The 25,731-nt window shown below is 48.1% G+C and overlaps 1 protein-coding gene across 1 annotated transcript in view; it reads right to left on the bottom strand.

The window, feature by feature from the left end:
- DLG5 (discs, large homolog 5 (Drosophila)) overlaps positions 1–25,731 on the bottom strand; it is a 131,424-nt gene that overhangs the window by 96,979 nt on the left and 8,714 nt on the right. The window contains exon 2 of the mRNA XM_010834197.1: positions 25,625–25,689. Within this exon, the coding sequence (XP_010832499.1) occupies positions 25,625–25,689 (65 nt within the window). The remainder of the gene's footprint in view (positions 1–25,624; positions 25,690–25,731) is intronic.

The raw sequence follows: 25,731 nt of genomic DNA, 5'->3' as shown, positions 1-25,731 counted from the left end.
GGACTCTCCCCACATCTCCACCACCCACAGATAGGACTGCTTTCTGGGGCTTCCCTGGTGGCTCAGACAGTAGAGAATCCACCTGCAATGCAGGAGACCCAGGTTCAGTTCCTGGGTTGGGAAGATCCACTGAAGAAAGGAATGGCAACTGATTCCAGTATTCTTGCCTGGAGAATTCCAAGGGCAGAGGAGCCTAGTGGGCTACAGGCCATGAGGTTGCAAAGAGTCGGACACAACTGAATGATTAAAACACACTGGGGCTCCCCAGAAATTCCTGAGAATTCCTGCAGGTCCAGGAGTACGGGGGACCGTCCCCCAACAAAACACCCATGATCCCACCAGCTTCAGGAAGCACCTTCCTCCCATATTCCTTGAGTACTCGAATTTCCTCAAGGCACCAGAACGGCCCTTCCATCAGGTCTAAGAGACAAGGGCTCACAGTCGCCTGTCACACTTAGGCCAAGATGACCCTATCTTCCGCACCTCCATAAAGGCTTGGACACGGTCTGCTGATGTCCACCCTGCCCTGCCACACCTCCCTCCCAGCGACAGACTTATTGTCAGAGACGGGGAATAAAGAGAAAGAAAGCAAATCCTGCTGAACTGCTCATTAAGATTTTGAAAACGAGGGACTTCCCTGGTGGTCCACTGGTTAACACCCCATGCTGACCATGCAGGGGTCTGGGTTTGATCCTTGGTCAGGGAACTAGATCCTGCATGCCACAACTAAAGAGCCCGCCCACATGTTGCAACTGAGACCTGCCACAGCCAAATTTAAAAAAAAACACAGGATTTTGAAACCTGTCCACAGAGAGGAGGCTGCTGACAACGTGAAGGAGGCAGAGGTGCAGGAGCATCTGAGGAGAGTCGTCCCGGCAGGAAGGGAGTGAAAGGAGAGGCAGAGGCGTCCGGGAGCGGGGCCAGGAGAGCTTGCGCAGAGCCCACCACTGGCCTGGCTCCTAACGCCAGGAGAGGGCTGCTCTTCCTGCCAACAGAGTTATCTTTTAATCCAACCCCCGGATGACACCATCTGGCAGGAGCAGCTCCTCAGGGCACACGAGTCACGCGGCTGGGCCCTGTCTGTCCCTTCAGGCCGGGGCTTGCCCTGCGATCCCAGGAAGCACAGCCCCTGCCCCTCCGAGGCCTGGCTTCCGACAGGCCTGTGCACGCCTGGGCGGGTGAGGCAGTAGATGAGGAAGTGGAGAAAGCTGCCGTGCCGGGCAGGGTCACCAAACACAAAGACCCAAGAAGGGAAAGCAGTGGCTCCAAGTCACCGGGCAGCTTGGCATCATGCCAGGAAGAAGCAGCCACTCTAGCACCTTCCTTTTCCCCAGATGTAGTGAAGAGCTTTGCAGCTTAAGAACAGCTGATATCAAGTGGCCATGGCGGGCTGCCCGGAATCCTGCGCAGGAGGAATTCTGTGGCCCTGGGCAAGCACAGCAGGCAAGAGCGTGCTGACAGATGCGTGAGACCAGTGAGCAGCACTGCCCAGCCTGCCTCCACTCTATGCACTCTTAACAACTCAAGGACCAGCCTGGAGCAACGTGCCTACCTACCGGGAGGATTTCTGAGGTCTCTGTCGTCACCCAGGATACAGAAGCCACATTCTCTTAGAAACAGCAGGCTTGTCCCCGCCTCCACACCAGAGTCTGTCTGGGCGCCTGGCTCTGTGAACATCCAAATCCCACCCACGCCTCCAGCCCCAGTTCAAAAATCCCAGCTCCCGGGGGTGTGGGTAAGAAGACGTGAGGGAGGTGGCAGTCTCGAGGCTGGCGGGGAAGGGGGCACATAACGTGTGTCCTCCAGCTCCGGCAGCACCTGGCAGGCAGCCCTGCAGGTCCTCCCGGCCTCAGGTGCACCATCTCCACAGGCAGCGTCCCCTTGCTGACCAGCTCTCCATGTGCACCTGAAACCTGCCAGAAGGAACCAGGAGCCCAAAGTCCAGATCCAGCGGCCCCAGAGGCTGCTCTGATTTCCCACCACAGTTCAGTGGGTGTGACCTATGGATCCCAACCACCAGATGTGAAATCCTAACTCACCAGCTTAGACTTTGGGCAAGTAGCTTGCCCTCTCTGTCCCTCAAGTCCTCGCATCTGTAAAATGGGGGAAATAAAAGCCCTTCATCTTCGGGTTGCTGGGACAACCGGAGACATCCGTGTCAGCTCCCTGGCACATGCTGTAAGTGGTCAGTAACCGTCTACAACACTTATCATCTACTGCACTGCTCCATCAGGCCTGTTCCCACGAGCTCTGTCCTGGCCCAGCCTCTGCCTGATCCTGACACTCATCCCACTTTCTCAAGACCAGACTCACACTTGGCAAGCATCCAGTTCTATAGCCTCCCTTAAGAGGAGCCAGCTCTCTGGGGACACATTTCAAACCCTAGTCCCTCCTGCAAAACCTTCTGCCCAGAGCTCAGTTAGGCCATCTGAGTAGCCCCGTGGAGCCAGAAGACAAGAAATGTAGCACAAGATAAACCATGATGGGGAAGGGTTCTCTTCACCCCTCCCAGTCTAGGCCCGAGTCTCTAGCCTCTCCACCCTAGACCCCAAAAGGTATCCACCATCAGACCATCAAAGTTGTCTTAAAAACAAACACGTACCCAAACAGATGCAATCTTGTCAGTTCCCTGCTCTACAGCCTTCCATGTCTCCCTCTAGCCTTTTAGGATAAAGTCACAAAGCCTCACCCCAGCACTGAGAAGAAGGAAATACGCACTTGTTAAGCATCTAATTTTCTGCCCAGTTGCACCACTTAATAACTTCCTCCAAGGCTGGTCTTATTACCACATCTCATGGGGGGAGGAAGGCAAGGCTCCAAAACATTAAGCCTCGCCTAAGCCACATGGCTCAGCAGCTTCAGAAGCAGACCTGGAGGCCAGGTTCACAGCCTGAATCCCAGCTCCTGCTTCCTTCTCTAGCTCTTCTGCCCCAGTCCCCCCTGACCAGACCACTGTCCAGCCAGCACAGTGCCCACGGTCACCCCACACACTTGGCTCCTGCCAAGCTCCTCTCCCTCTGCCTGCAATATCCCTACCCATCACCTGACAACTGCTACTCAACCTTCAAAGCCTGGCCCTCAAGTCACCTCCCCCATGAGACCAACCCTCAACCCAGCTCTCCCTTCTATGAGACAAAGCCAGTCCCTTCCTTGAACATGCTCCCCAGGCACCTTGTCTCTACCCACTTTAGAGCACGACTCACCAGTCCCCAAGCCAGCCACGGTGCCATCTGCTCTCTCATGTACATCACTCATCTGGACGCCACCACAGCTCAGTATGTTTGCTTCAATAAGAGAACAATCTTCCTTCTAGACTTACAGACCAGCAAACAGAGGACAGGCAGAGACTCAACTTCTGCAGGGACAACTGGTAAACAGCCCATCTAGAGTGGCTCCCTTGAGGTTACACCTGGCCAAGAGTCCATCCCTAGGTGTGTACACCTGAACAAGCTCGTCGGGAACAGCAGCTCCAGCGTCAGGAAGCAGCCCATCCAAATGAGAAGCTGGGATAAAAGGCAGCATGGGTGACTTCTGGGAGCCGCGGTGCTGCAGAGAGACCTCTGGGCCTTCTTCAGGCCCCCGCACTGGCAGGGAGCCCCACAAAGGGCTCACTCTTACACACAGGGAATGAGCAACAAGCGAGGGGCAGAAGCAGCTCCCCTGGTTGATCTGAACAGAAAGATGCCAGGGCCTGCAGGGGCCCACAGCACCCTGTTCCAGCAGTGTATCAGCCCCACGTCCCTGTGGGGAAGAGGAGGAAAGATGAGCTCCATCCTGACCCACCTGTCCCAGAGCTCCCTTCCCAGGTCTGGCCTGGCCCAGTGAGTTCCTTCTCACCGGGTGATGTTGGTTAGTGAAACACTCGTGCGTGTATTCATACATGGAGGACACCCAGCTCATCAAAACAGTGGAGACTCCCACTTAACAGACAAGAAAAACAGCAGCCAGAGGTAGGTCCCTAAACAGTACACTTCCCACTCCAGAGCCTCCCTGACCCGCAAGCACATCCCAGTTCTCCCTCAGATGGGAGAACGGACGCTTCCTTGCTTCCCTTCCCTGGGCAGGCTCAGACGCTGAGAAAGCACCATGTGCTAGGGGAAGGCTCTCCCGGGCGCTGGTGAAATGAAGACGAGAGGCCAGCCCACTCTCGAGTTCTGTTTCAGAAGGCAATGGCACCCCACTCCAGTACTCTTGCCTGGAAAATCCCATAGACGGAGGAGCCTGGTACGCTGCAGTCCATGGGGTCGCTAAGAGTTGGACACGACTGAGCGACTTCACTTTCACGCATTGGAGAAGGAAATGGCAACCCACTCCAGCATTCTTGCCTGGAGAATCCCAGGGACGGGGGAGCCTGGTGGGCTGCCATCTATGGGGTCGCACAGAGTCAGACATGACTGAAGCGACTTAGCAGCAGCAGCAGCAGGGAGGGGCTAGGGAGTGTTCACTTTTCAGACACTTCCCAGGGGATTCTGAAGATGAGGATCCAAAAACCTGCTCGGAGAGGAACCTAGGAGGAACTCAGAATCAATGTCACGAGCCTGGCGATTTTTATCACCAGACTTAAAGACGTCCACACCCTTTGACCCAACAGCCCCACTTCCAGATATGTACCCCAAGGAAATGAAAAAGTACACAGATCCTCGTGGCGACATATGTTGAAAAATAAAAGTGAAAGTGTTAGTCACGCAGTCGTGTTGGGCTCTTTGTGACCCCATTAACTGTAGCCCACCAGGCTCCTCTGTCCATGGGGATTTTCTAGGCAAGAATACTGGGGTGGGTTGCCATGCCCTCCTCCAGGGGATCTTCCTGACCCAGGGATTGAACCCAGGTCTCCTGCATTGTAGGTAGATTCTTTACCATCTGAGCCACCAGGGAGCCTAATTGAAAAATAAGACATTCCTAAATTTCCAATCAAGGGGGACTGGTGACATACATTCTAATAGGGCAATACTGTGCACCCATAAAAAATGATTCCTTTGTTCACTCTTTTAAAACAGCTTTATAGTATCTACCTCCAGCTAGTAAAGGTAAGGTAAGGTGAAGTCGCTCAGTCGTGTCCGACTCTTTGCGACCCCACGGACTGTAGCCTACCAGGCTCTTCCATCCACGGGATTTTCCAGGCATGGGTACTGGGGTAGGTTGCCATTTCCTTCTCCAGAGGATCTTCCCCACCCAGGGATCGAACCCAGGTCTCCTGCATTGTAGGCAGACGCTTTACCGTCTGAGCCACCAGGGTAGTCTAAACAGAGAAGTGAAGTGAAAGTCATTCAGTCATGTCCGACTCTTTGCGACCCCATGGACTGTATAGTCCCTGGAATTCTCCAGGCCAGAGTACTGGAGTGGGTAGCCTTTCCCTTCTCCAGGGGATCTTCCCAACCCAGGGATTGAACCCAGGTCTTCCACATTGCAGGTGGCTTCTTTATCAGCTGAGCCACAAGGGAAGCCAGTTAGTAAAAGTATCTGCAAAATAAAAGAAGGTAAAAGTACCTTCTTTTGATTACCTGCATTTTCCAAATTCTCTACCATGAACATGGCTAATTATATTTTTTAACTGATTATTTTAATGACCAGCGTCAGACTTAAAACATGAAGCCTGGTTCAGTTAGGAGAGGAAGGATGGCAGACAGCATCTAGTTCAACCATGAACATGAGAGAAGGAACACCTTCCTAGCCACCCCCGAGGTTCTGCTTGAATACTTTACAGCAGCTGGGAGCTCACTCCCTTTCCTAAAGCAGTGACTACTGGCAATTAAAAAGTTGCTCCTTACCCTGACTGTTGCTTCTTGATCCACATACAGGTTTCTCAGGAGACAGGTAAGATGGTCTGGTATTCCCATCTCTTTAAGAGTTTTCCACAGTTTGTTATGATCCACACAGTCAAAGGCTTTAGCATAGTCAATGAAAGAAAGGTAGATGTTTTTCTGAAATTTCCTTGCTTTCTCTATGATCCAGCAAATGCTGGCAACTTGATCTCTGGTTCCTCTGCCTCTTCTAACCAGCTTGAACATATGAAGTTCTCAGTTCATGTACTGCTGGACTCTACCTTCCTGAAGCTAAAACCGCCATCTCCCTTGCAGCACATGGCATCAAAAGCTCAACAAATACAACAGAGCTGTCTTTCTAAAGAACTGACTTCAAGGGTGACTCTACATACTTTCCCACTATGGCCAAGATGCGAATGTGGGTCACTGCAAGCACTGCCGGAGAAGGCAATGGCACCCCACTCCAGTACTCTTGCCTGGAAAATCCCATGGACAGGGGAGCCTGGTGGGCTGCTGTCTATGGGGTCACACTGAGTCGGACACGACTGAAGCGACTTAGCAGCAGCAGCAGCAGCACTGCTGACACATATTCCCAATGCCATGTTTAAATCAAGTGTTTTTTTGTTTTTTTTTTTAAATTTTATTTTATTTTTAAACTTTACATAACTGTATTAGTTTTGCCAAATATCAAAATGAATCCACCACAGGTACACATGTGCTTAAATCAAGTGTTGATCAGGGTTGGGGCGGGATGAACTGGGGGACTGGGATTGCCATATATACACTGTTGATCCTGTGTACAAAATGACTAACGGAACCTACTGTATAGCACAGGGATTTCTACTCAGTGCTCTGCAGTGACCTAAATGATAAGGAAATCTGAAAAAGAGGAGATACATGTATATGTAGGGCTTACCAGGGCGCTAAGTGGTAAAGAATCCACCTGCCAATGCAAGAGACGCAAGTTCAACCCCTGGATTGGGAAGGTTCCCTGGACAAGAAAATGGCAAATCCTTATTCTTGCCTGGAGTATCCCATGGACAGAGGAGCCTGGTGGGCTACAGTCTATGGGTCACAAAGAGCCCAACACGACTTTTATTCTTGCCTGGAGTATCCCATGGACAGAGGAGCCTGGTGGGCTACAGTCCATGGGTCACAAAGAGCCCAACACAACTGAGCGACTGAACAAGCACGCACCCATGCATACGTATATGTACAGATGATTTACTTTGCTGTATAGCAGAAACTATTAAAACACAGCACTGTAAAGCAACTATACTCCAATAAAAAAATTTTTAATTAAAAATAAATCAAGAGTTGGTCACCTCCCCACAATCACCTAGATGAATATCATAAACACCCACGTCCCTTTGGAGTCACTGAGTCAATTGTTCCCCAAACTACAGCTGCCCCTCCCCAACTCGTGACTACAACAGCCCTGCAATGGCTTGGGAAACTCTTCACTGAGGCCACTTTTGGGTAAGCAATCTGCCTGAGGTTGACAGATCAGCCAAAACACACAGATGCTACACCATTAGAAACTGGGCCGTCTGGAGCAGCCCAGTTGGGAGCAAGCAAAAGACCTTTCCCTTGAGGACAGCAGCCCATAGAAAAGTGATGTTTCCTTCTTATCTCTCGTCTTATTTATTTCCTTTTACTCCCATTTCTCTTCCACTCTTCTCCCCCAGGCACAGAAGCGACCATTGTTCTATCTTTTTCTTTGTGTTCTTGCAAAATGGGCATTGTTTTGTATTATTAATTTATGTCAGTGTCCACCTCGCTCTACTTCCTACTTTTTCACCTAGCACTAACTACGCTTTAAGCTCCATCCCATCGCCATGGGTGTGTCTCAGTCACTTGGATACACTGCACTGTCAGCTCTCCCAGGGACGGATGCCACCCACAGAGCACTGAGCACCCCTTCGGGGATAGGGAGGGGCCTGCGGCACTGGCATCCAGGAGAGGGCCTGCAGGGTCAGGGCTCAGCAGCCCTGCCAGAGGCTGCAGGACAGCTGTACCCGCAGGGGTGAGTCCCCACCACCCCACACCCTGCTGTCCACTGCCATCTACCTTTCCAGTTTCTGCGAAGTCTAAGAGGTGGAAAAGGAGAGTTCATCGCCAATTCTTACCAAACCTGCCAGAACCACGCCTACTAGGAGAGTGACAAGAAAAGCATTTGCCAAGGTAAGCATCAGTGGCCCTGATGGAAATAATTGCTCCTTAATAAAAACCTCCACTGGGAAAGCTCACTACAGCCTGATAGAGCACAAACATCAAGCACCGCCTCGCAAAACGCCCTAGGTCCCACCTGCTCCGATGGGTGGAGGATCCTCCCAAGGACATGACCGTTCAAGAATAAGCGACAAGGGGTTCTCGGGCTCCTTCACTTCTTTGTCATCACACAATTGCACCACCGAGCACTACTGTGCACAGTTCCTACCACACGTGACTCCCCATGTGATCTGACAGCACCTGAGGCAGTCTACCTGTTCAATGCGTCCCAGCAAGGTCAAAATGCTTTCAAGATTGCTAAATGCAGATTCCAATCTCTGTGCTAACTTCATCATGGATCAGGAGCCAAGAGTTTACAGACCAGCACTGGTTTGTGGACCATACCCTGAGCACGAGAAAGAAGGGGGAACAAACCAACCAAGCTGCCCCAGAAGTCACTGGAGGGCGGTGCTTAAGAGCCCTGGGATTGGGGCATCAATAACAAAACAAGTTACAGCTTACACAGTGTCTACTGGGTGCAAAGGACTGCTCTCAACACTTCACAAATAGTAGCTCCTTTAATTCTTACAAGACAAAGTATCCTATGCAACAGAAACACCTATCACCTGTACAGCACACAACCACCTACCTGCTTTCACACCAGCTCAGGAGATGACAGTGCAATCCCCGCCAGAGACGAGGCTTGGCGAGCCTGTATGAGGTAGCCGTGGGGACACAGCTAGAGGGCACTGGTCACTTGTTCCCCCTCAGCCACTTCACTCTTCAACCACTCCCGTCTCCTCCACAGAGAGAAGGCCAGCAAATGCGAATAGGCCTCAAGTCTCCTGGAGAACTTGGAAAGTATGAAAGTGTTAGTCGCTCAGTCGCATCTGACTCTTTGGGACCGCATGGACTGTAGCCCACCAGCTCCTCTGTCCGTGGGGATTCTCCAGGCTGGAATACTGGAGTAGGGTGCCATTCCCTTCTCCAAGGGATCTTCTCAACCCAGGGATCGAACCTGGGTCTCCTGCATGGCAGGCGGATTCTTTACTATCTAAGCCACCAGGGAAGCCCTTGAAACCCATTTCTAAATATCCCAGCTGTAATTCTCAGACTTCAAACTTAGGAGGAAAAAGAAGGCCTTCTAATCCACCTAACAGGTCACAGAAATCCAATGATTTCAGGGATTCCAAGGGGGCTGACCAGTCAGTCTGAACCCCCTCCCCCCACCATCTTCCGGCCACAGTGCCCTCTCCCGCACTCCACAGATCACCCCCCTGCCCATGCCAACTCCACCTATTCCTCTAGGATGGCCAGGCTCAGATAGCCTCCCAGAGGTGCAGGTGCAGGAAGAATGACTGGATGTGACAGCCAGGCCTGCCCTATGCCTTCCGGTTATCCTGACCCCATTTTCCCAGGGCCTGATGAGTACATGCTCTAAACAGCAGCTCGGAATTCCCATGAAGACCCACTCTTCATAGAATGGATTTTCTCCCAAGCCTGCTGCCCCTACTGTGCATGCTGCCTCATTAGGCCAGCCTTCCTCCTCGCCCCTCTCCAGCGCCCACCCAGCCTGCCAGCCACCCACCGGCACCAGCTCATCGTACACTGACCTTCAGGCGGCCTTCTCTATGCCGCATGACCTGCCCAGCTGGATCCCGGCTCCCTCGGGCTTGGGCTTTCCAATGAGATAATGAACTGCTGGTGGGCAGCAGCCACCTTCTCAGTCACTCTTCTGAGAATCTTATAGATTTTTGTAACCAAACACACTTGCATCTGCTTTACAAACCACAAAATGGAAGGTGAGGAGTAGGAAGTCGATAAGCTAAGCTGATTACTTTTCAGGATTTCTAAAAGCTCTAGTCTAGACAGTGCAACCAGAAATGAAAACCTTTGAGGAAGAATAGGACATAATTTCCATCTGAAAGGGCAGATCCAGGTCGGGGTGTCCAGTATGGGACTGTGGTTGTCATTCACGAGCGAGGCTAACGTTCTCCTCTCTGCAAGCTCAACATTTAGCGCCTGGGTGGGGCACTGACCAGGTACACATTGGATGGATGACGGGCGGGCAGAGGGGTAGGCAGATGGACGGATAAAACCTGGCTCCACTTCTGTCTGGGCTCCACCCCAAAGGCTGAATGATCTCATGCAAGAAGACACGGACTGCCTCCACTGAGTCTGCATATGAGAAGCCTTAATGTACAGGAGGCTCAGGGCAGAAACAGGAGCCCATGCAAAATTCCACAACTTCCCGTGCAAAGCAACGACAAATGGTCACTGTTTTGTTTCCTCTCCCTGAGTTCATAAAATGGGTGAGAATATATGACAAGATTCATAAAAGTGGTCTGCCATTTTCCATCAGAAATGAGTTAGGAGAGGGGCTTCCCTGGTGGTCTAGTGGTTAAGAATCTGCCTTGCAATGCAGGGGACACCAATGTAATCCCTGGTCCAGGAAGATCCCACATGCCACAGGACAACTAAGCCGGTGTGCCTGCATGCCACATCTACTGAAGTCTGCCCGCTGTAGGACCCACGCGCCATAAGAGAAGCCACCACAATGAGAAGCCTGTGCGCCACAGCTAGAGAGCAGCCCCCTGTTCGCCACAGCTAGAGAAAGCCCGCACGCAGCAACAGGGACCCCTAAAGAAACAAATAAAAACATCCAAAAATAAATAAAAATTTTAAACAAAAAGTAAAAAAAGAAATGAGTTAGGAGAATAGACGGTCCCTGTGTAAACTCGCACTCAGGCCATAAATTCTAAGCTGTTTCAGGCTCAGCTATATTTTTTCCAAGAGAAGGACCCAGAGCCAGCACATTTTAGTTTTGTTTATTTTCTTGCCGTTTCCTGGATCCAGTTTCCACTGAGGTTGGCCATGGGGGTGGGCCAGCTCAGTGTCCACAGGCCTTTACCCTCTTATCTTTATTAAAGGCTGTTCTTCTGAGGCAAGAGGCTTGGTGGCGTCATTTCGCTGCTTGAACTCTGTCCTGTGACTAAGCACTAAGAAGCCACAGCAGTCAGCGCTGGAAGTTTTTGCTGTATCATATAAAGAATGAGACAAGGAGGTGCCTCCTGCCAACATCAGACCCATTCTCTGACTCAGCACTAAATGTAGATGTCACGTCCTACGTTTGCATCTGAACAGTACCCTCTGTGTGACAGGTGCTCAGAACATGTCTGCTGGATGAATGAACACTGTCATGAAGAAGAGAAAGGGTGCGCAAGGCTTGGGACACAGAAATCTCAATGGGGACCTTCACAGGATGGCCGAGAGTACAGAACAAATGCAGACTCTAAAGAAACGGACAAGGACTCCAAAGGCTCCCCAGTCTCCTCTCAGCAGCTGGAGGCCCCGAGAAGCTGAAGAACTTCTTTTGGCCAAGTCCACCCATTAGTGGAACATAAATACTAATACCACCTGCATGATCTGATAAAAGATTTTTCTCAATGGTCAGGAAGAAGAGCTGCAGCACAATTCCATGAACTGCTGCAATGCCCTGTTACATGCTGGAAAGGCTGCTGCCTGCAAAGCCAGGCCCAGATCAGGAAAAACTAGCCAAGGCTCTGAGACTCCCCGCCCAGCCTGTGGCTGGCAGAGAAGACTGGGAAAGAGCTCTGGCCTGGGGAGAAACCTGGACCCTGTGTCTGGCTCTGCCAGGGCACGCTATGCAAGCCTGGGGGAGTCCCTCTGTGTCTCTGGACTGCTAGTTCTTCATTTCTAAAATCAGCAGTCTGGGCAAAGTCATCTCTAAGATCCCTTCCAGCCATGATGCTCAACAATCTTAAGCTGCTTAAGAAACATAAACAGGAAATGAAAGTTCTGGCCAGATAAGACGAAAAAGAGGTTACCCTGAGCAAGAAGAATTGGAGGTTATTGTGATTATTAAAAAGGTCATTATATTTCTTTAAAAGTATGCCTTCTTACATCAAAATTTAAAAATACAATTAAGTTTCTTCCCATGTGGTTTGTTATCCTCTCACTCAGTCTTGGCCAGATAGATTTTCACCACATTTGAACAGCAGCTTTACAATGGTCAAAGTGATAGACAAGAATATTTGTCTGAGGATCCCAGGCCATGTTAAGGAGTTAGTTACCATCCAGACAAATAACCTGAAATTGACCCAGAAAGAAGCCTGACAGCCACCCAGGAAAGAGATAGGCCACACCCAGAAAAAAACTGTGGGCAGAGAAAACCCCCCCTGGCTTGAGACAGCCACCAAGGCCACAGCTCAGAGTCACAAGTGATTATCTCTGCTGGCTTTCCACACAGGCGGCTCCAGGAACCCCACCTGCAGGCTACAGTTCAGAAGAAGCTTATTTATTCATCAGCAACTAACCGTCCTCTTAGGCCATGTAGGGGTAGGGCCAGTCAGTGATGGTATTTTTAAAAAAGTAATTTTTCAAAAAAGGTAACCACTTTCCACCTGACCCCATCTGATGAGGTTTCACTCTGCTCCTTCCCCATCACTGCCTTGGGTAGCAAAGAATATTTTTTTTAAGTAGCTGGTCATTTGTCATTTTTGAGAGCATGGTTCATCCCCAAAGAAAACCTACACAGGTAAACAGAGGAAACAGGCAAAGGCAAGAGTATCTGGTGCAAAAACAGCCTCTGCATCTAGCTGTCACTCACTAACCCAGCTCAGTTCAGGTAAAGGAAGGTGAGACTTTGGGTGGCTCTTCACCTCCCTCATCATAGAGAGCATCTTACAATAAAAGCATCCAGGCACAGTAGTTTCCAAACTCAGTTCCAGGGAATCCTGAGAACTCAAAGAACCCTACGGAGGCACCTCAGGGAGTCCACAAGGAAAAGGGGCAAGCGCCAAGCCTCCATAGCCCCTGTCTAGCTTATATATCTGGCTTACTCACCTAAGAGTCCAGTTAGTGAAAAAAACCCCACAGCTAAAAAAGTAAAATAATTTAATTCATAAACAACAGTTACATTTCACATGTTATTTCCTATTAATTGTCTGTAACAGTCCCGTGAGGAACCTGGGGCTACATGGGTTTGTGATCAGATTCCACAATCCACTCCTTAACATAACCACCCCACGCTCATCCAGCATCTACGTGGACTCTCAGGGAAGGAATGTCACCACCTTCCACAGTCCACTCCATGGCTGGATGGCACAGACCATGAAAACAAGCTCTTCCCTAAACAAAAAGCCCAGGGAAGGGTCCCAGGCAACCTTATTAATGTGTGGACCTTTTTAAAATCCGGATTTAAACAAACCATCTATAAAAAGGCATTCCTGCAATAAGGAAAGTGTGAAAGTCACTCAGTTGTGTCTGACTCTTTGCAACTTCATGGACTGTAGCCCACCAGAGCCTCTGTCTATGGAATACTCCAGGCCAGAATGCTAGAGTAGATAACTGTTCCCTTCTCCAGGGGATCTTCCCAACTCAGGGATCAAACCCAGGTCTCCCACGTTGAAGGCGGATTCTTTACCATCTGAGCCACCAGGGAAGCCCATTAAGGAAAACTGAATATCAGTTGGATATGAGAAGACATTAAATTGTTAATACAGTCAGCTGTAAAAAACTTTTTTCTTTTTATGATTTTATTTCTTAGAGACACTTCCTGAAGCATTTATGGAGCAAGTAATATGATGGCTGGGATTTATCTGAAAATATTATAGAAAACAAAAGTTTGGGAGCTGGGAGTTTGTAATCTCTGCACATGTTTGAGTATTTTATAATATATAGTTCCAAATGAAGATAGGAGGGAGAGAGAAAGGTCCTTCCTTATATTGGATTCAATTCTGTCTCCCAGTATCTTCTACCAGTTAGCTCTCTGGGGTCAGAAAGAATCAGGTCTCATCACCTGTCCATGTCCATCTGAAAACAGGCATCCAGGCCCCTCTAAGTCACCTTTCCTTTAAAATAACTCTTCCCTGGGTCCTTTTGGAGCTGAACTCCTCACAGCTCATGGCAATGCCCTCCTTAACTGCAGACCCCAGGACCAGAGCACTGTGAAGGCGTGTTCTGAGCAGCCGCAGGAACGTGAACTTCCAGACCCATGGCACACGCTCCACCCTCCCTTGAGCATCTCTCTGTACCCTGTGACACTTCCTGATTCCAAGGACAGGTAGGGGATTGGCTCTCCACTGGAGGGCAGGTACCTCCTAGAGCAGGAGCAGAAGCAGCAGCAACAGCTTGCCCTCACTTCACACAAATCTCCTAGATCCTCACCAAAGCCCTACGAGGAGAATGTTAGTCCTTTGAAAGATAAGGAAAAAGAAAACCCAAAGAGGTTAAGCGATTTGTTAAAATCACATAGCCTGAGATGGAAGACCCAAGATTTAAACTTGTGGGGGTTCCCCAAGTGTGGGCTCATGACTCTCAGCTCTTTGTGGCCTTACTCCTGGGCTCCAAACCCATCAGTGACGCTCAGGCCACCTGCGTCATTCAGCTGTATCACCCATCTTTTTAGAAGTAACATCATTCTCCGGGTCACCTTCCAAATCTCCAGCCCAACAACTCCCCAGGGCTCAGAAAGATTCACACAACAGTTAACCAATCCTGAACCTACAGTCACCAAACCACCAGGACAGGTCTCTACAAATCCTTCCAAGGTGCCCCCCAGAAACCCCAACTATGGACCAAAGTCTAGTTTTAGAGAAGACGACAATAGGTTTAACCATCTCAAACAATAATCATCATGAACGAGACCATTCCTATTGAGCTACACTAGGGAAATGAAGGACCAGAGAGGTCATACTTCTTACTTAGGCAAGATCACACACTCTTCCCTAAAAATCTACTGGTCCCGGAATCCACTACATGTCAGAATCAGCAACGTAGCAAAAAACAAAAAAAATCAAATAATCATATGCCCATTTCAGCTGGTATCAGAATTTAAGGTTTTTTTGTTTCTTGAATGAAAGAGTTGTGAGAAAATTCAAAAAACGATGGTATACACTGATGCTCCAACTCCCTGCACTAATGCTCAAGTTTCCCAAGAGTGCACTTCTCAGAACACTCACGTTGCAAGATGCTCAATGGAAAAGGGCTTTGTGGTCAAATCAGTTTGGGAAACACTGCACAGTGAACCCACTCCAGTGAAGTTCCAAGGCGGGCTTACTGGTAGCTTGAAAGGCCCCAGTAAAGGAGCCTGCGTGACCTTCTCAAAACAACACTGCTCAAATGTACTTAACCACAGGACCCCTTTTACAAATAACACCACTGACATCCCACCAAACTACTGTTTAGAAGATGTTTTTGTGGGAAATGCTGATCTAGGTTTTTCTAAAGAAAAATCTTAACAGCCAGTTACCCTGGATTCAAGTCTATATAACCAAACTAACCCTGAATGGGATAAAGAGCAAGCGTCTACAAAGCAGAAATAACTAACATACTTTTGGGCCTCTGGGGATGGAGATATTAGTATTGCAAACTTGAAGGAAATGTGTGAACATCTCCTGGCCAGATATGAGCGCTGCTGGGATTCTATGGTCAACAACTCCTGTCCTCAAAAGAGTCACAGATGACTATTAAAATATTTAAAGTCCAAAAGGAATGTCTCGAGACTTTCCAAAATGAGTCTGGGGGGAAAAATTACACAATTTTTAGAAAATAATAAAACATAAACTGGGACTCCAGGCAGGACACTCACCCCTGAGTCAAGGTGCTGTAGACAGTAGGAATTCCTTTAATTAAAACTCAAACAGTATGGAAATTCCTTAAAGAATTAACACAGAATTATCACATCAACCATAATTCCACTCCTGGATATATAACCAAACGAACTGAAAGTAGGGCCTCAAAGAGGTATTTGTGCACCAATGTTCACAGCAGTTTTATTCACAAGAGGCGAAAGGAACCCAAGAGTCCATTGGCAGATGAATAGATAAATGTGGTATATACATGAAATGGAATATTATTCAGTCTTTAAAAAGGAAGGAAATTCTGTCACATGTTACAACATGGGTGAACGTTGAGGATATTACCCTAAGTGAAATAAGCCAGTCACAGAAAGACAAACAGTGTATGACTCCACTTACACAAGCTAGCTAAAGGAATCAAATTCACAGAAACCAAGTGGAACGGCGATTCCCAGAGGTGGAGGAGGGAGGAAGGAGGAGTTATTGTTTAATGGACACAGAGTTTTAGTTTCGCAAGATGTCAAAGTTCCAGAAATCTCTTACTCAACAATGAGAATATACTTAGCACTTCTGAACTGCACATTTAAAATGGTTAAGATGGTAAATTTTATATTATGTGTTCTTTAAAAATTTAAAAATAAAATGGAAATTCTGACATGGATGACCCATGAAGACATGATGCTAAGTGAAAACAAGCCAGTCACAAAATGATGAATACTCTACGATTCCATTTATATGAGATACCAGAACAGTTAAATTCAGAGACAGAAAGTATAATAGAATGGTGGTTGTAGAGGCTGGGGGGAGGGGAGAATGGAGAGTTATTGTTTAATTGATAGAGTTTCAGTTTCGTAAGATGAAAAACGTTCTAGAGATGGATGGTGTGGATGGTTGCACAATGAGAATGTACTTAACAGCACTGAAATGGACACTTAATAGTGAACAAGGTAATTATTTACATGTTACAGATATTTCGCCATAATACAAAAAACAGCAAAAAAATATTTCAAATGGTAAATGTTATGCTATGTGTATTTTACCACAGTATTAAAAAAAGTACAAAGCAAATGGATTATGACCCTTAGTGTGAAATGAAACATCAAGGTCAACAGTCACCCCACAATTACCCACCAAGGGTTCAGAATTGGATGGCAAACATGGAACACTCAAAGTATCTGTTTAATTTAAAATATTTCTGTAGCACTTTCATGGAACTCTGTCTCAAACACATCAATAGACACACACAATTCAGAGATACCAGGGAAACAGGTGGGGGGAAAACAAACAAACAAACAATATCTCCCCAACTCAATCCCATTTTTCTTTTCTTTTTTTCTCAATCCCATTTAAAATTATTTTCTGAACATGTTCAGCCTCCCTACTGCACAGGACTACAGGCAGTTCAGCCTTCTTGCTCTGTGCCCACTATTTGTGTGGCTCACATCTTCCCAAGATATAGGAAATAAAGAGCCCCCTCATGATGGTGGTTGGAATGCTGCCTCTGCTACTAAGTCACTTCAGTTGTGTGTGACTCTGTGCGACCCCGTAGACGGCAGCCCACCAGGCTCTTCTGTCCCTGGGATTCTCCAGGCAAGAACACTGGAGTGGGTTGCCATTTCCTTCTCCAGTGCATGAAAGCAAAAAGTGAAAGTAAAGTCGCTCAGTCGTGTCCGACTTAGCAACCCCATGGACTGCAGCTTACCAGGTTCCTCTGTCCATGGGATTTTCCAGGCAAGAGTAATGGAGTGGGTGCCATTGCCTTCTCCGGTGGTTGGACTGAGGTGGACCAAAACAACAAAGACAAAATACTTCTACACTGCTTAGTTTTTCAGGAAATAGAAAGCCAGAGTACAAAAATCACTCAGCACTAACGCTAAATCCAAAAACAGTGAGCATGGTACATAGCTAGAAGAAGTCTCAGAAGTCTAACCCAACCCCATCACCCAGCTTCCCTGGACCTAATGCCACCTTGCAAGTACTGAGAACCCTACAGCAGGGGTCCCCAGCCTCCGGGCAGTGGACTGGGACCTCCTATCAGATCAGCGGTGGCATTAGATTAGAAACTATAGCACAACAAATGTAATCCCCTTGAATCATCCCCAAACCATCCCCCACCCCCATCCCGTGGAAAAGCTGTCTTCCATGAAATCAGTCCCTGGTGCCAGAAAGGTTGGGGACTGCTGCCCTAGAGGACTGAGGCAGTCCTGAACTTCTTCCAGCTTTACCTCATCTAGCTTTTCACTGGAAAAAAAACAAGCCCTGGATAGTTAAGAGGCTCATCAAAGGTCAAGATGTTGCAGTTAGGAACAGATTCCCATCCAAAACTCTTTTGAGGACACCAAGTTGACACTCAAATTCTAAGCGCAGAGAGGGAAGGGTGCTCCAGTCCTGCAACAGGTACTAGGGTTGCTCCACAGGACTTCTGGCAGCCAGTCCCACATTGCTGGTACCTGAGGGGTGACTTGGGGACTTCCGACACCAAAGTCACACCATCTGCTTCCATCACAGACACCCTGGGGAAGGGGATGTCCGTGTGTGCATCTGGAACTCACCCTGGCCTTCCTGCACTCTCACAGCCTTCTGTCACCGTGAAGTCACCACCTAGGAATCTGCACCTATTTCTGAAGAGGATCTGGACTCCACAGGGACACGCCACTCATTCGTCACACCAGCTGAATAGTTATTCATGCAACAGAAATTTACTGAATGCCCATTCTGGGCCAGGCTCTGTTCTAGGCATTGGGAATACAATAGCAAATTTGGCTCACGGAGGTTACATTCTACTCTTGGTGATCCACAGCCACAGTAAAAGCAACCCTGACATCCGTTTAGCATAGTTTATAAGGAGTTCTCACATAACCCTCAGAAAAATCAGGAGAATCCCAAACTTCTGGTTCTAAGGCTGGTTCCAGGCTTCATTGTCCACCACACTAAACAGATCAGATCAGATCAAATCAGTCGCTCAGTCGTGTCCGACTCTTTGCAACCCCATTAATCGCAGCATGCCAGGCCTCCCTGTCCATCACCAACTTCCGAAGTTCACTAAGACTCACGTCCATCGAGTCAGTGATGCCATCCAGCCATCTCATCCTCTGTCGTCCCCTTCTCCTCTTGCCCCCAATCCCTCTGCTCCTTTTTTCCTACCATGGATTGTCAAATAGCACAATGAAGTAGTTATTGTTTTAAATATTCTGTAGAGAGGGAGGAGATCAAGCCAGTAAATACTAAAGGAAATCAATCCTGAATATTCATTGGAAGGACTGATGCTAAAGCTGAAACTCCAATACTTGGCCACCTGATGCAAAGAACCGACTCCTTGGAAAAGACCCTGATGCTGGAAAAGATTGAAGGCAGGAGGAGAAGGGGATGACAAAGGACGAGATGGTTGCATGGCATCACCAACTCAGTGGACATGAATTTCAGCAAACTCTGGGAGATGGCAAAGGACAATGAAGCCTAGCGTGCTGCAGCCTATGGGGTCACAGAATCAGCCACAACTGAGTAACTGAACAACAACAGAGAGGGAGATGAGTTCAGTAAGGCTAACTGTCTTGCTTAAAGTCTTAAAGTCCAGTTGACCTATTTCAAATCCTAAAAGATGATGCTGTGAAAGTGCTGCACTCAATATGCCAGCAAATTTGGAAAACTCAGCAGTGGCCACAGGACTGGAAAAGGTCAGTTTTCATCCCAATACCAAAGAAAGGCAATGCCAAAGAATGTTCAAACTACCACACAATTGCACTTACCTCACACGCTAGCAAAGTAATGCTCAAAATTCTCCAAGTGAGGCTTCAACAGTATGTGAACCGAGAACTTCCAGATGTTCAAGCTGGATTCAGAAAAGGCAGAGGAACCAGAGATTAAATTGCCAACATCCAGTGGATCATCAAAAAAAAGCAAGAGAATTCCAGAAAAACATCTACTTCTGCTTATTGACTACGCCAAAGCCTTTGACTGTATGGATCACGACAAACTGTGGAAAATTCTTCAAGAGATGGGAATACCAGACCATCTTACCTGCCTCCTGAGAAATCTGCATGCAGCTCAAGAAGCAACAGTTAGAACCAGACACGGAACACAACAGACCGGTTTCACATTGGAAAAGGAGTCCGTCAAGGTTGTATATTGTCACCCTGCTTTATTTAACTTATACGCAGAGTACACCATGCGAAATCCCAGGCTGGATGAAGCACACGCTGGAATCAGCATTGCTGGGAGAAATATCAATAACCTCAGATATGCAGATGACACCACCCTTATGGCAGAAAGTGAAGAGGAACTGAAAAGCCTCTTGATGAAAGTGAAAGAGGAGAATGAAAAAGCTTCAAGTCAAAAGCTGTGGTACATATACACAATGGAATATTACTCAGCCATTAATGCATTTGAATCAGTTCTAATGGGGTGGATGAAACTGGAGCCTATCATACAGAGTGAAGTAAGCCAGAAAGAAAAACACCAATACAGTATACTAACACATATATATGGAATTTAGAAAGATAGTAATGATAACCCTGTATGCGAGACAGCAAAAGAGACACAGATGTATAGAACAGTCTTTGGACTCTGTGGGAGAGGGCGAGGGTGGGATGATTTGGGAGAATGGCATTGAAACATGCATATTATCATATGTGAAAAGAATCACCAGTCCAGGTTCGATGCATGAGACAGGGTGCTCGGGGCTGGTGCACTGGGATGACCCAAAGGGATGGGGAGGGAGGTGGGAGGGGGTGTTCAGGATGGGGAACATGTGTATACCCATGGCGGATTCACGTCAATATATGGCAAAACCACTACAATATTGTAAAGTAATTAGCCTCCAATTAAAATAAAGAAATGTATATATATTTTAAAAAGCTTCAAGTCTAAAACCTAGTAAAATCTGACAACCTCTCCCACCACCCCACACCAAACTGCATCATCATATGAAGATGAGACCACATGTAGTAGACATTCACCTGATGCTTTACCTGCACAACATCCTTTCTACTCTCTTTTGAGAACTGCTTCTTCCCACTCTAAAGAACCACATGGTACTGGTACAAGCTGCCAATCACAGCATCCCATCAGGCTACCCTACTGGTTGGGCCAATCCTCTAGCCCTAGCCACAGAGACTGGATCTCACACGGACATGTGACCATAGTTAAGCCAATCAGAATCCTTCCATGAGATTTTTCTGCCTGGTTTAGTGGATTCAGCTCCCTTTATTCTCTGGTCAGAGGCTGTGAAGATGAAGCCAAGAGGGGCCTGAGGTCATGTTCCAGGATGACATTAACAGAAAAAGCCCACGGCATTCAGGATCAATCACCCAACCCCAATCCATTCCAAGGTTTTGGAATATTATACAATCAATCCCTCTTTCCTGTCTAACACAGTTTGAGCTAAGTTTCTGTTGCCTGCGATCATAGATGCCTAATCTAATACATAGAGGGATAAATAATAACTGCCTTTCTGTTAGAAATCTCATTTCAATCATTACTTTCAAGTTCTTCTACCACTTCCTCTTAACACAATTAAAATAACCAAATGAGGGCTTCCCTGGTGGCTCAATGGTGAGGAATCTGCCTGCCAATAAAAGGTCCAGATAACCTCTAATGAATAATAGATAATCCACACCTGACAATCAGCAGCTAAGTGGCACTCCTCCTACTAGAAACGCCTGACAGGGTTATTTCATTTTAGAAAACTCCTTCAGCTTTAATTTCTGACAAGTGTACAAAGCCTCAACTCCAAGTAGTATATAAACCCCTCGCTCCGCCTAGCCATCATGGTCCTTCATCCCCACCCATCTAGAGCCAATGCCAAAGCCCTGCTCACTCAGGCTGGTCTAATTTCTATGACCTGAAAACATACTGCTCCTCTCATGGTCTCTGCTCTTGTTTCTCCTACCCAAAACTTCCTCCTTCCCCTCTGCACGCTCAGAGAACCCCTTCAACACCGTGCTCAAGCCACAACCCCTCCTCGAAGCCTTCCTCGGCTTCTTCAGAAAACACTACTGTCTCCATCCTCTTAATTCTAGTGAAGCCAAGGCAGTCTGCTCACCAGGAAACTAAAGAGGAGGCACAGAGGGCACGAGAGGAGACATTCGGCTCAGGACACGCGGGAGGGAGGGCAGCCAGCAGTCACCATGTTCTGCAGCTTTTGCACCACTTGAGAGGCATGCTGGGAAAAGTCTGGGGAGCCCTCCACGTGTAGATGGTAACTAGAGCCACCAGAGGCGGATGAGAGCATGTGTGGAAAGCATGTGGTAGACAGAGTTATGATGATGATGATGTGCGTGCTCAGTTGTGTCTGACTCATTGCAACCCCACAGAGTGGAGCCCACCAGGATCCTCTGTCCATGGAATCTTCCAGTAAAGAATCCTGGATCGGGTTGCCACTTCCTACCCCAGGGGATCTTTCTGGCCCAGGGATCACACCTGCATCTCTTGCACTGGCAGGCAGATTCGTTACCATGGAGCCCCATGGTATTTCTATCGCTCAGTTAATCTGTCTCATAATGTCACTCTTCTCAGTGTCCCATTCCCCTACCTAGGCAGTGAGCGGCAGGCTGGAATTTCATCCTATGCACCCTGGCCCTGTCTGCACCAAACACAGGACCGGACACTTCGATCCTCCTCAATCACATTTTGCCTCCCAGTAGTTGAGGCAGGCCATGCAGCCCCAACTCACAGACGAGGACCCCGAGGCCCAGGGCCAGGCGGTTGAGGAGCTTCAAGAGAGAAAACCCAGATGTCGGCAAATGAATCAAAGAGAAAAAACAAAGGACCTCATGGGTTCCAAGTAAACAAACCTGATCCTGGTACAATTGCGGAAAAAACTAGAGACCTGAGCCAGTCAGAAGAGAACAGCTCTCTCCTCTCTCTACCACCAGCAGGGACAAAGGTACCTATTCCCTTCTTAAACATTCATGTAATGGGACAAGGGAAAGCTACAAAACTCCACAGAGCTCCCAATGCAGGAAATGACTTGAAGCTGTAATGGGAGGGCCTACCCAGGTAACAGGAAAAACCACCAAGGACATGGAAGCTGGAGCGCTACACTTAGCCTGACACCAGCTCCCTTCTACCCTGTGACTTCCAGTCTGTCCTCAGATCTCACAGACAGGCCCGGAACCCTGCGTCTGCAGAAAAGGCAACACTCATGCCACTGGGTGCCACAGAATTGAGTGAAATATTAAAGTATGCTGTAAGATAGAAAATGCTCAATAGCAATGTACTGTCAATTCTGGTACAGAAGTCCCCCTTGCCCCCAGAATAAAGCCACACTGTGGTTTCTTAGTCACCTTCAAACTCCAGGCCTAAGCGTGGTAGACTATAAATGTCCGGGCTATCTCTAATTGAGCATGAGCAGAATAGATGAGTTTGATTTGCTTACCTGCCCAATGCCACCTAGACCAGTTTCCCCCAGTTCCAGACCCCAAGTGGGGAGCTGTCAGACATCATTTCCCCGCAGCACAACAAAGTCCCACAACACACGAGTGCTAGCCAGGGGATGGGCATTCCAGACGAGGGGTCCACATGGGATGTGGAATCCACCAAGGGAGCCCTTAACTGGGTGATGGCAGCACCTTGGATGGAGAAACAGTGACAAGGGCACCTCCCCTTGAGGCTGTGGGTCCTTGGGAAGCCAACAGCTTCCTCCCTGCAGCTCCCACAAGAGCCCTGCACTAAAGCTGACCGACAGGCAGAGCTGTGCACCTGTGTGCAAGGTGGAACCTGCTGGGAGAGCAAAGACCAGGACACAGGGCTGAACCTCCCCGGCTTTGGCTCCTCAGGGATGAAACTGGTGCCTCTATCCCTTCAACCTGAGCAGTCCTTTTAGGCACTGAGCTTTGTACCATAAGAGGGGCTCCTTGGCTGCAAGAAAATATGCTGGAAAATCACTGCACAGTAATTCATCCTTTACAAAGATCCCAAGGCTCTGCGATTTATGTCGCACCACGTCATCCCTCATCCCCAAAAGCTCTACATGGCATCTTACCAGGTCAAATGCCATCCTATTGTTTTCTAAAGTATTAACTAAAATTGGGCTTCCCTTGTGGCTCAGTCAGTAAAGAGACCACCTGCAATGCAGGAGTCCCAAGTTTGATCCCTGAGTCGGGAAGATCACCTGGAGAAGGAAATGGCAACCCACTCTAATATTCTTGCCCGGGAAATCCCATGGACAGAGGAGCCTGGTGGGTAACAGTCCATGGGGTTGCAAGAGTTGGACACGACTTAGCGAATAACAACCAAACCAAAATGAACAACTTTCCTTGGAAAAGCTACACAGCTCTACACTGTGTTAAAACTAGGGTCTGAAAAGCTGCCCTTGAGAATAAAATCCAAACCTTATTTCATGCTTTCCTTAGAAGTCAGACCAGCTTCCAGAACTTCAGCTCGGAGAGGCCCCACCATATGCACCAGGCATGGAAAAGAGAGGGACCTAATTAATGACAATTCATCTATTCCAGAGATTAAAGCTAGCCCTGATTCAAACACATCCCACCCAGAACTTGAGTCTGCATTCTAACTTCCGCCAGCTTCCTTGATCAATTTCTTCCTTCAAACACAGACAGCTAGGCAGACAGCAAGGCAATTAAAAAGATACTATGTATAAAATAGGTAAATAACTGGAGAACCTACTGTGTAACACAGGGAATTCTACACAATGCTTTGTGGTGATCTAAATGGGAAGGAAATCTACAAAAGAGGGGATATAGGATATACCTTTAGCTGACTCACTTAGTAAAAGTGAGAAACTAACAGCAGAAAATACTACAACATTGCACTCCAATAAAAAAATTAATTAAAAAAAAAAAAAAGAAGAAAAAGTTAGCCCAAAGAGATTATCCTCTGACCTTATTATCCTCAGAGCCACATCCAACAGCTCTTCTTAACATCTTCCAAACCATCATCCCAGGGGAGGACTAGGTTGACCAGCATAAATGATCGTAATTGGGGGACAATGCAGATTTGAGAGACAAAAATGCTAGAGTCAGAAACCCACAGTGGAAACAGAAGGGCCACCAATGAAACGATCTGCTGTGTAGCCAGCAGTTCAGTCTCTGTATGTCAGCTGCCTTCACTACAAAAAGTCGGTTGGGATGGCCAATATCCAACGGAGTTGTTACCAGGAACAGCTTATAAAATCATCTCCTTAGTAAGTCAGGCTTTTAACAGCCACATGAACGGGTCTCATCAGCCTGTGGCCTACAAGTTGTTACAGGCAGTTTGTCAGCCGTCTCCATTCACTTTTAAAACAAACACAAGACATCGAAAAGGTGGCACTTCCTGCTTCCTGGCTCCAAAGGGGTTAAATAAAACAATGGGTCATAATTGGAAACTCCTGGTGCCCAATACTTTGAGCGACTTAACCACTCCAAGCTGGAGTTTTCTCTCTGGCAAAGTAGGAATCGTAGCTCACAGAGTGGTAACAATGAAACGTGACAAAGCAGAGTGCCTGTCCCAACAGTAGGTGCCCAACAATTGCTGGCTCTTCCTTCCTCAGAGCTATGCTTTCTTCTTCAGCTTCCCTGTCTAAAAGCCTGGCTTTCCACAGTCCCCAAACAGGCCACGCCAAGCCTACCAGTTGTCACCAACTCCCAGTAATACTCCCCCCCACACACATACACAGGAATACTCAAGGATTCATCACCCACCATCCAAGGGTACCAGCCACCAGCCTTCCCTCCTCAAACAGCTGGCGCACCCTCAGGGAAGGAACTGAGCCCCAGCAGCTACTACTAAGATTTTCCCATGGTGCAATGCAACTCCCCCCAACTTTTCCCGGCCCACAGTTTCCAAAGAAACCTAGCAGGCATCGTGCATAATCAACCACAAGTCTCGCCGAGCAAAACAGACTTGAGCTCAGAGCAGAGGGAGCTAAGAAAATCAGAAAGTGAAAAGGCACGAGTGGTCCTGAAACCGGGTGCCAGGGACCAAAATTCAGGAGTACCAGCCCTGGCCTGGGTTTTATTCTTTTAGACCTTAACATTGATTAAAGGCTAGCAGAGGTTCTCAAAGGACTGATGGATGAAGAGTCTTAGAAAAGGGACTGACTAGACATACCTCCGAGGTCGCCCCGCAGGCTGGACCCGGCGGTCGCTAGTGGACCCCGCTGCGTGCCGCGGCACCTGGAGAATGAAGGCCTACAGTGCCGGGCATTGTTCACAGCA

The sequence above is a fragment of the Bison bison genome, unplaced genomic scaffold (assembly GCF_000754665.1).
Source record: "Bison bison bison isolate TAMUID 2011002044 unplaced genomic scaffold, Bison_UMD1.0 scf7180017864029, whole genome shotgun sequence".
NCBI lineage: Eukaryota > Metazoa > Chordata > Mammalia > Artiodactyla > Bovidae > Bison > Bison bison.
The sequence above is the reverse complement of the archived record's forward strand: the minus strand, read 5'-3'. Positions and strand labels throughout refer to the sequence as shown.